Source organism: Arvicola amphibius, chromosome 10, assembly GCF_903992535.2.
Source record: "Arvicola amphibius chromosome 10, mArvAmp1.2, whole genome shotgun sequence".
Classification (NCBI taxonomy): Eukaryota; Metazoa; Chordata; class Mammalia; order Rodentia; family Cricetidae; genus Arvicola; species Arvicola amphibius.
Window position 1 is genome coordinate 102,578,794 of NC_052056.1, and position 13,562 is coordinate 102,592,355.

The 13,562-nt window shown below is 47.3% G+C and overlaps 1 protein-coding gene across 2 annotated transcripts in view; it reads left to right on the forward strand.

Moving 5' to 3' along the window:
• Positions 1–13,562, forward strand: part of Lmtk2 (lemur tyrosine kinase 2) — a 90,632-nt gene that overhangs the window by 74,652 nt on the left and 2,418 nt on the right. For both annotated transcript variants that reach the window (XM_038346001.1, XM_038346002.1), the window contains exons 10-13: positions 815–964; positions 2,492–5,438; positions 11,793–11,925; positions 12,318–12,557. In XM_038346001.1, the coding sequence (XP_038201929.1) occupies positions 815–964; positions 2,492–5,438; positions 11,793–11,925; positions 12,318–12,557 (3,470 nt within the window). The remainder of the gene's footprint in view (positions 1–814; positions 965–2,491; positions 5,439–11,792; positions 11,926–12,317; positions 12,558–13,562) is intronic.

The window sequence follows — 13,562 nt, forward strand, 5'->3', positions numbered from 1 at the left end:
GTTGTCGCTTTGTAGGTGCAGTTTTCCTGTTCTGACTGCCTGGTCCCAAATACTGACTCAGAGGCTGAATATAAATTATAAATACTTGGCTGATAGCTCAGGCTTATTACTAACTAGTTCTTATAACTTAAATTAACCTATTTCTATTAATCTACATTCTGCCAGGTAGGTCGTGGCTCTGCCTTTCCTTAAGCATATCCTGCTCTCTCTGTGTCTCCTGGCGTCTCCTCTGACTCCACCCTTCTTCATCCTAGTACTCTCAGTTTGATTGTTGTGCCCAACTTTATCCTGCCTTGTTACAGACCATGAGCTTCTTTAGTAACCAGTGATGGTCATACATATTGACAGTGCACAGAGGGTTATTCCACAGCATTGTTGGTTTTTTGTTTGTTTTGTTTTGTTTTTGTTTTTGTTTTTTTTGAGACCAGGGTTTCTTTCTGCAACACCCCTGGCTGCCCTTGAACTTGTTCTGTAGACCAGACTGGCCTTGAACTCACAGAGATCCCACTTGCCTCTGCCTCCCAAATGCTGTGTTTAAAGGTGTGCACCACCACTGCCTGGTTCCTTTAAGTTTTAGAATCACAAGGGATCATATTCTTGCAATTATATTATGCTCTATTATAGTGATGAAATAAATATGAGAAGGCCTTCTGGTCATTCAAATAGCTTTTTTTTTGCCATTGGGATATTATTTAAGAGCTGTCTTATCCTGATCTTACTAATAAATAATTACTTCCATGCATATCTTGTTCATACAGTTGCTGATGCTACAAATAAAAATGAGACCACAACATGACCCTCTTGCTTTCCACAGGTCATTGGGTGTGACACTTTGGGAACTCTTCAGTAATGCTGCTCAGCCTTACGCAAATCTTTCCGACCTGGATGTTCTCAATCAAGTCATTAGAGAGAGGGACATGAAACTCCCAAAACCCCACCTGGAGCAGCCTTATTCTGATAGATGGTTGGTAGCTTCCTTCTGATTTGTAATCTACAAAAACAAGGAAGGAGTGGGGAGATGGCTCAGTCAGGGCAGTGCCTGCCGCGCAAGCAGGAGGATCCGAGTTCACAGCCTCATTTTTATATTATTCATGGTTGATCATGCAAGTGTCATCTCTGCGTTAGCCTATCTCGTTGTCACCTTCACTTGCATTGCACACACACTTAAAATCTTTAAAGTAATAGTAAATAGAAACTCAGGGTAGGACTGTGAGTGTGAGTGTAGTGCGCGAAGAGCCCTGGCCAGCACACACAAGGCCCTGGCTTCCGTTCCTAGTGCTTGACAGAAAGTGTTAAACACATCCCTGCTAAATAGAGGAGAATGTGGGGCTACCAAGATGGCTCGGGGTAAAGGTATGTACCACCAAACCAGCAAGCATTTGGTCCCTGGAACCACATGGGGAAGGAGAGACCAACTTCTCCAAAGGGCCCTCTGAACCAAATAAGTGCCATGGTGTATCCCGCTCCTGACTAAATAAGTAAATATTTAGGAAAACTGAAGGCGGGAATGTGGCAGAACCATTTCAGAATTCAGTGGTCTACAAGATTGGACTTGTCAGCACCCTGCGATGGGGTGCTCATGGGGTCCTGACCCTCCTTAAATGTTGATACACATAGGATTGGTGACGCAGGGAGAGGCAGTTCTCAGTGGTATAGCCACTAATAAGGTACACACAGTCCTGTAAGCAGCCCTAATGAACACCTTTGGGTCACACCCACCCACAAACGCACACATGAAAATAGAGGGGAGGCTAGTTGGGAAGAATGGGATTTGTGGGAGTGGGAAAGGGCAAGAAAGGGTGAGGGGTGGCTATTTGAATATGATCCTAATACAGTATGTGCCTGTATGAAATGTCATAATGAAATCCATTATTGTGCATAATTAATATGTACTAGCCGGGTGGTGGTGTTGCATGCACGCCTTTAATCCCAGCATTCATTCGGGAGGTAGAGGCAGGAAGATCACTGTGAGTTCAAGGCCAGGCTGGTCCACAGAGTAAGTTCCAGGACATCCAGAGCTGTTACATAGAGAATCCTTGTCTGGAAAATAAAAGGAAAAAAGTTGATATATGCTAATGAAACATTAAAACTAAACATATGCAAGCTAGAGCATGAATCATGCTTTTTTAAAAAAAATTGTGCATGTTCTTAGAATGCTATCAAAACCTTAACAAAAAAGATTTAGAACAGCAACCAAAAATTATATTTTTTATGAGGTTATTACAAGAACATGTGATCTGGCAGACAGCTTGTAACTGTAAACTGTGAAGTGTCCTGCAAATAAAACCAAAAAAGAATGTGTGCATCACGTGTTCTTCCCTTTCCTCTTGCACCATAGTCACTCTGAGGTAAGCCCTTAACATGGCTGGCAGTGGCTGAGGTCTAGAAATATTGGTGGGGAAGGGCATGTTGAGTTGGCTCTGAGGTAGGGTTATTCCTTACTTTCAGTCAGTGTGTTGCGTTCATTTATTGTCCATTGTGTGGCTCTCAGGTATGAAGTGTTACAGTTCTGCTGGCTGTCTCCTGACAAGAGGCCAGCCGCAGAAGATGTGCACCGACTACTCACTTACCTGCGGATGCAGAGCCAGCGGGACTCAGAGGTCGACTTTGAACAGCAGTGGACCGCTCTCAAGCCAAACACCACCAGCAGGGACACGTCAAGTAGTGCGGCCTTCCCCATCCTAGACCACTTTGCCCGGGACCGGCTAGGTCGGGAGATGGAAGAGGTCCTCACAGTGACTGAGACCAGCCAGGGGCTGAGCTTTGAGTATGTGTGGGAAGCTGCCAAGCATGACCATTTTGATGAGCGAGGTCGAAGTCACCCAGACGAAGCCTTGTCGTTCTCCAGCATGTTCTTCCCAGTTGAAGTGTTTGAGAATTCACTTTCAGATCCTGGCCCTGGCAAACAAGATGACAGTGGCCAAGAGGTACCCCTGAGGGCCCCTGGGGTGGTTCCTGTGTTTGATGCCCACAACCTCTCTGTTGGAAGTGACTATTACATCCAATTGGAAGAGAAAAGCAGTAGCAATTTAGGGCTGGATTATCCGCCTGCACTGCTCACAACTGAAGTGGATAATCCAGAAAGGGTTGGCACTGAGGCACCCCAGCTTACGACCCTCAAGAATCTTGTGTCCGAGGAGCCCAGTACAGATGACGATTTCTTCCAGAGCAGTGCCCACCCTAAAGAACCCAGCTCTGCTGAGGACTCGCATGCAGCCAGCCTCCCTGGGAGCCCTTTCAACATTTCCAGTGACCTTGACAGAGCAGATGACCTGCCCAGTCACCAAAAAATATTTGATCTAATGGAACAAAATGGGGTCCAAACTGACTTTAATCCAGCCACCTTGAGTTCGAGCCTGGATGACCCCAAAGACACTTGCCACCCCGACAAAGAAAAGTCCCTCAAACTGCTCGACCAGGACTCTCTGTGCTTATCAGAAAGTCTTTTGCACCAAGATCACTTTGATCCACTGAGTGTTCAAGAATTATCAAAAAACTTTTTATTTCTTCAGGAGAAAAACCTTCTGAAAGACTCGCTGCCTAGCAAGGAGCCAGTGAATGATCTTCAAACAGAACTTAAGAATGCAGGTTTTACCTCAGCACTGTTAGGTTCACCCCAGAGAGACTCTGTGAGTTCTGAAGTTGAGTTTCCTGAGAAGACACTGGGCTTTCCTCTGTCACAGGAAAACATGAGCAGAGAGAATGGAAGTACAGGTGTCCTGCTTCAGGACAGTACATCACCACAAGCCTGCCCAGAAGTGCAGACACCTCCGGCCTCACTCACAGAAGAAGCACCTTCTAATGGCCCCTTAGATTCAATTCTGAGGCCAGGAGAAACCAAATCTTTTATAGATGTCAGAGTCCCTGAGGACTCCATCTGCCTGGCTGTAAGCCCCAGCCCTATGACTGCCCCAGATGAAACTCTTACTGATGCCAAAACTCATGATGAGGGAGATGGACCCCCAGACATCACTTGCCAAAACAAGGAGACCTTGCATCTAACCAAAAGAGACTCAACTTTTGTGAATGATGGTCTTGCTGGTCAGGGTAGTATGGAGACTAGTCTTCCAGAATCCAGACAGGATTTGCAAAATCAGCCATTTTCAGAAGACCTTCTTAGTGGCAGCTTACTGGAGAAAAGCTCGGAAGCTGTGGAGGCTTTAAATCAGATTAATTATAAGGCTGCCCCAAAAGATGCAGCCTTGGCGTCTGCCCTCTCCTCAGACTCCACCAGCCAAGATAGCCTCTTAGAAGACAGTTTGTCAACACCCATCCCCACCTCAGAGCAGTCTGTGGAGACACCAGATTCCCTGGACTCGGTGGATGTCCACGAGGCCTTGCTAGAGTCCCTGGGCTCCCACACCCCGCAGAAACTCTTGCCCCCTGATAAGCCCGCAGACAGTGGCTATGAAACAGAGAACCTGGAGTCTCCTGAGTGGACCCTGCACCCTGCACCTGAAGGCACTGCTGATTCAGACACGGCTGCCGCAGGGGACAGTGGTCAGAACAGTTTGCCTCCCAATCCAGTCATTGTCATCTCAGATGCAGGTGATGGCCACAGGGGTGCTGAAGGTCACCCTCAGAGCTTCACACTAGGCACCCAGAGTTCATATCGAGACTCTGCATACTTCTCAGACAATGACTCAGAGCCAGATAAAAAGTCTGAGGAGGTCCCAGTGACCTCTGCCTCTGCCTCTGCCTCTGCCTCTGCCCCAGCCTTGGTAAAAGGCCAGTCCCCACCCGAGCCTGTTGTTCCAGAGGAAAGTTCTGACGTCGGAGATAGCTGTTTGGAAGCCTCACAGAGCCAGCCAGATCAAAGTCAGGTGTCTGCTTTGCAGAATTCTTGTCACTCAGAACTACAAGAAATGTTGCAGCCCATACCAGCTGATGCTTCCAAAGAGACATTTTCTGTAGATGATGAGGCCAGCAGCCCCTTTAGTTTGCTGAATTCAGAACTTAGCAGCTGTGATGACCTGGAGACACAGGAAGATCGCCCATGCACCCTGGCCTCTACCGGCACCAACACTAATGAACTCCTTGCATACACAAGTTCCACACTGGATAAGTCCATGTCCAGCCACTTTGAGGGCCCGAAGCTGAAGGAGCCAGACATCGAAGGGAAGTACCTCGGCAAACTCTGCGTGTCTGGGGTGCTGGACCTCTCAGAGGATGGGATGGATGCTGATGAGGAAGACGAGAACAGTGACGACTCGGACGAGGACCTGCGGGCCTTCAACTTGCACAGCCTTAGCTCCGAGTCAGAAGACGACACAGAGCACCCGGTGCCCATTATAGTTAGTAATGATGACGGCAGGCACTTGCGGAGTTTGTTGAAACCCTCAGCTGCGGAGGCCATTGAGCAGCTGCCAGATGACTGGAAGAAGGAAAAGAAGGCAGTGACATTTTTTGATGATGTCACCGTTTACCTGTTTGACCAGGTATCTCAGACTTCTGTCTCTATATATTGTAAAGAATTTCAAGAAGGTGTGAAGCTAACTGTGGCCTGATTTGGTACTGTTTTTAAAAATTCAGAATTTTCTCTCCTTTTATGTATGTAGTGTTTGGGTATATGCGTTTGCATGTGTGTGGGGGACAAGGTTGGTGTCGGTGTCTTCCTTGTTCACTTTCCACATGATAGAGAGGCCGGTTCTCTCACCTAACTCAGAACTCACTGCTTCAGCTCATCTCAGCCAGCTTGCTCTGGAGAGCCCTGGGATGACAGGTACATCCTTCTTGGCATTTACCTGGGTGCTGGGGACTTGCACTCCAGTCCTCTTGCTTGCTTGGCAGGTTCTTTACCACTGGTTTTGTTTTCTGGCTCCACAAGACATCCATCCTTTTGGTTCCATTTTCTTCGTGCCGATTTCCTCTCACTAATCCAATCCACCTGTATTATCACCTTCCACCTTGGAGCAGTGTCCATGCCTTTGATGAGAAACCCGTGTCTTGGCTCTCATGTCATGGCGCTGAGATTCTAAGCCTTTCCCTAATGACTGCCCCCTGGGATGTGACTGGGCTTCAGCTGGTCTTGTCACACTCAAGGCAGGCAGTGAAAGCAAAGCCCTCAGCATGCCGTGAGTTCAGGACAAGCACACTAGGCTCCCCAGGAGGGCATTATTCATGTCATCACAGCTGTGGTCTTGTTTATTTTATTTTATTGATTGTTATTTATTTTTCCAAGACAGGGTTTCTCTGTATGGCCCTGACTGGAACTCACCAGAGCAGGCTGGCCTTGAACTCAGAAATACACTTTCCTCTGTCTCCTGAGTGCTGGGACCAAAGGTGTCCACTATGCCTAGCTTTGTGGTCTTGTCTTTTAACTGCTGTTGAGACAGCAGACTATGGTAATGTGGAAGTCATCTGAGACTGGTGATGTTCCAAGAATAGCAGAGATTAATTTTGTACAGGGCATTTATTTGCATTCAGTTAAGGGAGAGTCCTGGGCATTCTTCCTGGATCTCCTAACAGAATTCCACTGAAATTAGTTGACCAAATTTTAGAATCTGACAATTGGCACTAACACCCAACACTTGGGTGCAGGCCTAGAACAGTTGCTGGCAGAGAACTCTAGAGATGATGGCCAGCCCCTGCAGGGTGAGTCTGGAGAATAGGACAGCCTTTCTGCTTTGATCCTTGGTGGCTTTGTGGGTAGACAGGCTTCTTGAAAATGAACAGCTTATAACTGGAGAGCTCTCTTTCTTCTCTGTTTCTGCCTCTGTCTTTCTCTGTCTCTCTCTCTTATTCTCTCTCTGCATATACTTGTGTCTGCTCACAAGTAAAAGTCAGAGGTCCATGTCTCATGTTTTCCTTGACTGCTGTCTATCTTATTTTTTGAGACTAGGTATCTAATTGAATCAGGAGCTCCCTGTTTTAAGAACCCAGCTTTAATTAAAAACAAAAACTTCTGTGCACCACTTACAAGCCCGGATCCCAAAGAGGTCAGAAGAGGAATCCCCTAGAACTGGAGCTACAGATGGTTGTGAGCTACCATGCGTGGGTGCTGGGAATCAAACCCAGGTCTACTGGAAGAGCAGCTAGTACTTTTAACTACTGAGCCCCAGACACCTAACTTTTTATATGGGTGTTGGGGATTGAACTTGGGTCCTCAGGCTTTCATGCAAGCACTTTACCAACTGAACCATCTCCCCAGCCCCTTCCTTTCTCTGTGTTCTTTGTTTGTTGGTCTTTGTAAACTTTGAATTACTAGTTTATGTGGATGTTAATGGATCCAGAACCTTGGGCTGGTAGTATACTGTCACTACCATCCATCCCTAGTCTTTGTTTTTGAGACAGGTATGTAGCTCAGGCTGTTCTTGAACTAACAGTGCTGCTGCCTTGGTCTCCTTAGTGCTGGGGTTATAGATGTTAACCATCACGTGTGGGCCCTGAATTTGTTTCTTGAATCAGATTATGATTAAGCTTTCAAGTCATAGCACCCAAGAGTAGTTCCCACTGTATGCCAGAAGGTATAGGGTCCGTGGTATCTCTGATACTGCTTGTACTGTTTTTTTTGTTTCGTTTTGTTTTGTTTTGTTTTTTTGTTTTTGCTCAGTTCTCAGAGCTAAGTCCTCGGCTTCATCTTGGCCCCTGGGAGGTAGCTTCTTAGGGTCCTACAGTGGAGGCGTCCAGTTCCCACTGTCGGCCTTCGTCCCGAAGATGCAGCGCTATCACCTTCCTTCTTACCAAGCTTCTCAGGGCTTGGGCTACAGGCCAGCCATAGTGTGCCCAGCTTGCTGAACCCTAGGTGGCCAGCAGCAGATCAAAAGTGAGCAAACAAAGCCCTCCCATTTACTGCTGCACGTGGGATTGGGTGATGGTGAGAAAAAGAAACACACCTGACTGAGCTTGGCTCCTGGGGGGCAGGTGCCTGCCTGTCTACCTCCTGTGGCTTCCAGGGTTCTCCCCAAGCCTCACCTCCAGAACCATCCAGCCAAGATGGCTCCTTAGACCAGAAGAGAACCTGCCTCTTTGATTTGTAGAGTTGGTGAGGTTTGGGGCTCTCTGGTTGCTTTGTTTAGCTTTACTGTTGGGTGCTGTCTTTGGCTGGGATTTCAGGGCAGGGCTCGATGGATGACTAGGGAAGTGCCTTCTTCCTCAGGGAGTGTCTGGAGACACTGGAAGATGTGTTAGTCTCTCCAAAGAATGGCTTTGCTTTCGTGATGGTTTTCTTCTTTATTGTTCTCCCTTTTCAGTTTCATCGATTCCTACCTCATCTTTACTATTTCCTTCTACTCGCTTGGGTTCATTTTGCTTTTCGTTTTCTAATTTTGTTTTGTTTTTAATGAGTATGGGTGTTTTATCTGCATGTATGTCTGTGTACCGCACGCACACAGTGTCCATAGAGGCCAGAAGAGGACATTAGATCCCCAGGTACTGTAGTTACAGATGGTTGTGAGATTCCATGTGGGTGCTGGGAACCAAATCCAGGTTCTCTGGAAGAACAGCCAGTGATCTCCAGCCCCCTTTTTTAGATTCTTAAGGTAAAAACTTGGGACTTGAGACTTTTTTTGTCTATTACACTTTAATGGTATAATTTTCTTTTTGCTGCTATGGCCACTTTCCACAAATTTTAAATACATTATACTTTTATTTGCATCCAGCTCAGATCGTTTTCCCATTTTCTTTAAGATTTCATCTTCGACCTATCAGAGACTTATATGTATATTATGTAATTTCTAAGACTTGGAGATTTTTCTTTTTTATAATTGTTATTGCATTTATTTTATACATTTATTACACTTTTATTTATTCAGTATATGTGCACTTACGCCACAGTGTACATGTGGAGGTCAGAGGACAGCTTGGGAGAGTTGGTTCTCTCCTTCCACTTTGTGGGTCTCTAGGCCATCAGCCTTGGCAGCCGGCACCTTTACCTACCGAGCCAGCTGGCTGGCTCTAGTTGGAAATTTTCTTATATCTTTCTGGTATGAACTAATTCTATTTATGGGGGCTAATTCATTTATGGGGGCTAGTGAGGCGATTGCTAAGATTATAGGTGTTTGCCTCCATGCCTGGCTAATATAGGTGCCCAGGATCTGAACTCCCATCTTCATGCTTATGTGGCAGCACTGTATGGACTAAACCATCTTCCCAGCCCCAGAAAGTCTGTTTTCAGTGCTGTGCTTGGGCTTAGGTGTGTCACTTGCCTCTCCTCTGCTCTTCACATTCAGTCTACTTCCTTCCTCCAGAACAGAGTGTTGGCGGTGTTAGTGTACCCTGGTGTTATACTTCCAGGGAGTTCATCACGTATATTTGGGTGGGCTTAGAATCAGTGTTTCTCCTCTTCAGCTAAAGTGTAGAGTCTTTCCTTCTGAGTGTTGCTTACTGTCCCTCATTCCTGACTGTGTTGTGTACTTTATATCTCCATCCACTGAAAAATCTCGTCAGGATCTGGGGATGTAGCTCAGTGGTAGAACACTTGCTTGGCTAAGACGCCATGACCAAACAAACAAACAAAAAATAGTGCAGTGTGTTTTACTTTCAGTCGTCAAACATTTTAAGAAATTCATGAGTTTGAGCTAGGGGTGAAGCTTGGTTGGTAGAGTACTTGCCTAGCATGCATAAATACCAGCACCCCATAAAATGGGCATGGTGGTCCACAAACTATAATCTTAGCACTAAGGAAGTGGAGACAAGAGGATCAGATGCTAAAGGTCATCCTGGCTACACAGCTAGTTGGAGGCCGGCCTGGGTTACGTGAGACCTTGCCTTAATTAACACACACACACACACACACACACACACACACACACACACACACACAGTGGGATGCACTCAAAGGCTAGCAAGATAGCTCACTAAGGAAAAGTGCTTGCTCCCAAGCCCAGCAACCCAAGTTCAGTCCCTGGGTCCTACACTGAGGAAGGAGAGAAGTGACTCCCACAAGTGGTCCTCTGACCTCCACATGTGTGCCATGGCATATGCAGTCCCGTGCCTCCCACAGAGTAAATAAATAAGTATACAAAAGCAATCTGATAGTTTTTGTGAAAAGAAAGAAAAAACTCAAGGCAGACGGTTTTATATTCGATTCTGTCTCCTTTTGTTCTGTCTTCAGCGCTGGTTCCCGGGTTCCTGTCTGTGTCTTGTTCTACTTGCAGAAGTTCATTCATCTTTTCTCAGCTTCTCTTTCACCTGCATCCACTGAGAGCCGTTTCTTCATCACATCCTTACTCCTGAGGATGTTTTCCCTGAGCACAGATTCTGAGTCGACAGCTCTTGCCCAGCAGCTCTTGACCACACTGTCTAAATTCTCTTCAGATAGTCTCAGTGCTTGTGACCTTTGGTACCCGTGTGGATCATTTCTTCTGTGAAGTGAGGTTGCCCTGGCTCCTTGAAGGCTGGGTCACTTTAGATTTTGTGTCTTCCCGGCATGCACAAGGCATCTGTCATTTCAGGCTGATGGAGAGTGTTGATATGTTTGTCTTAGGCCTTCACAGCTGGCTTCAGGCCACAAGCACCAGCTAGCCTCCTGTGAGCTTTGGTATCAGTACTAGTTCCTCTTTCGACTCTGCGGCCTGGTGCTGTGCCCCTGGCCAGGCTGGAGCTTGGCGGCACCCTCTCATCTTGGACCGTCCAGTTTTCACAACTTTGCTTGTTGTTTGGGGTCAGCTCAAGGGTAGGCCAGAAACTCCTTAATACTTGTCTAGTTGCTTTTCTAGGCTCCTCCCCTTGATGATAGCCCTGTAATCCCAGCCTTGTCCACCCTCTTGGTCCTCCAGGCAGAAAGCTGGTGCCCTAGTCTGCCACAGAAGAAGGGAAATCGCATAAAACACCAGGGGTCCTCTTCAGAACCAGCCATCGGATTGCATGGAGATGGTGTGACAGGACAAGGAGAGAAAGGACCCTTGAGTTGTCCTGCTCTGAGGGTTAGAAGGGCCCTTCCTGTACTAGAATCAGAACCAAAGGCTTCTCCAGCAACCCTGTCCAGGCCAGGGCATTCCAAAGGCAACATGTCTGCCTTGCAGTGCCAGCTTGGTGCCACTCTGAAGTCTGGGCCTCTTCTCTCCTGCATCTGCTTGTTTGTGTTCTTCTCAGAGGTTTTAGGACTGTTTCACATGCCTTATACAGATGCCTGAGCTACATTCGAGGAACCATGTATGGCAGGACTTTGCCATATATAGTGGCACAGGCCTATATTCCCATCATTCAGGAGGCTGAAAGGATCAAGAGATTGACTCCAGCGTGAGCTAGATAGCAAGTTTAAGACCCTGGGGTTACATAGTAAGATACTGTCTTTTGAAGAAAGGAAGAGGCCAAGTGATGGTAGCATATACCTTAAATTCCAGCACTCAGGAGGCGGAGGCAGGTGGATCCCTATGAGTTTGGGCTAGCCAGGGACTCACTACAGAGCAAGTTCCAGGACAGCCGGGGCTACATAGAGAAGCCTTGTTTTGGGTGGCGGGGAGGAAAGAAGGAAGAAAAGAAAAATGGTGCTGGAAAGAACTTGTCTTGCTGGTGCACACCTTTAATCCCAGCGACTGGAGGAGGCTGAGAGGTGGGCACATGTCTAGAGTTTGAAGCCAGCCTGGTCCACATAGGGAGACTGTGTCAAAAGGGTGGTGGGGGTCGGGACTGGAGAGATGGTTCCTGGGTCCTTTTGTGTAGGACCTGGGTTCCCAGCATCCATTTGGCAGCTCATAATCATCGTAACTCCAAATCCTGAAGGCCTGAGGCCTTCTTCCTCACGTAAAGTAAATGACTCTTTTTAGGACACCTCATCTGATGAGTCTGTCAGCCTGGGTGTGGTTAGAGAGTGGGCTCTGAAAACTAGAATATTTGTCTGGCTTTTTCAGGAAACTCCCACCAAAGAACTGGGGCACTGCGGAGGAGAAGCGCATGGTCCTGGGCCCAGCAGCCCAGCAGCAGCAGCAGGCTCACCCTACCTGGGCAGGTGTATGAATTCGGAGAGCTCCACGGATGAAGAAGGTATTCTTCTGTGCTGTGTTGATCAGTTGCAAAAGCTGGGGAAAGGAACATTATTTGGGGAGTTTTGTTGGGTTTTTTTTTTTTTTTTTTTTTTTTTGCTGGTCTCTGAGACAGAGCCTCACTCTGTAGACCAGGCCAGCCTAGAATATAAGCAAGATGCCCCTCTTTGCCTCTAAAGTGCTGGGATTAAAGATGTGTGCCACCACGCCTGGCTAATGCTAACATTGTTGGAAAGAAACATAACTTGTTTTTAAATGTCCCCTGAAGAAACACACTCCCTCTGTGTTTCTGCTCTGCCATCTGTTGGCTGATTGTGCCGCATGCCCTGGGCTCCCTCTGCTTATCGTGAATTGATTGCAGAAGGTGATAACAAGGGGATGTTCTTTCTGCAGGTGGAGGCTTTGAATGGGATGATGACTTCTCCCCAGATCCTTTCATGTCCAAAACAACAAGCCTTCTGGGTTCCAAGCCTTCTCTGCAAACCTCCAAATACTTTTCTCCCCCACCACCGGCCAGGAGTGCGGAGCAGAACTGGCCACATGTGTCCCCCTGCTCGAGGTTCTCCATCTCTCCTGCCAACATTGCCAGCTTCTCTCTCACACACCTCACAGACTCAGACATTGAACAAGGAGGTGAGAGGAGCCCTGCATGTGCTGGGGGTGGGACCATGGCAGAAGCTTGATGGCTTCCAGCCAGGAATGCTCATCTACCCTAGACCCAAAGGAATGATGATTTGACGCTATTTAGTCTTTTCTGTGTAGATTATTCATTTGCTTGAAAATCTCAGTTTGTGGTGGGGTGTGGTTCCTCAGCATGTTGTTCCAACGTTAAGGTACATCCCCTTACTAGGGTTTCTAGGCAGGTGCTCTACCACTGAGCCACACCCCAGCCCCTCACTGGGAGATTCTAGGCAGGGGCTCTACCACTGAGCCACACCCCAGCCCCTCACTGGGGGATTCTAGGCAGGGGCTCTACCACTGAACCATACCCTAGCCCCTCACTCCTTTACCACTAAACTTCATCCCAGGTCTCTTCTTACTCTATTTTGTTCTGTTTTTGAGACAAGGTCTCACCAAGTCACCCTGCCTATCTTGTATCTAGTTTGGCTTTGAACTTTGAATCCTTTTTCCTCAGATTCCCAAGTAGCTGAAATAACTGGCCTGGTGTATCTCTCACAAGCTTGACAGTGCATATGTGGCCATGCTTCCCACATTCAGAATCTCTCCCTATGCTCATTTCTGTATAGCCCTGCTAGCCTGGCCATAGAGGTCTTGGAGGTCCTGGAGAGGGCTCTGTTTTCTTTCCCCTTTCTGCCAGCCCTGCTTCCTCGGGTCACACTTCTCTCCAGAGGAGCGCCCTGCACAGGCACCCGCTCCGGGCACGCTTGACCTGTGGTTTGGACTGGAGCCCAGGCTCTCCATCTCTTCCCTGGCAGTGTTGATTTTACCATTAAGTCTTGGTCTCTGTGCGATACCAGAGGGCAAGCTGGGAACTCACAGCAGGGACCAATTTGAAGTAGCAATACCTGAACATATGGGCCTCTTTCCCTATACCAAGATCGAAAGATAAATGTTAATAGGTACATTTTTTATTTGAAGTTTACAGATCAAATAATAAATGTAGGATATAAAGTGCTT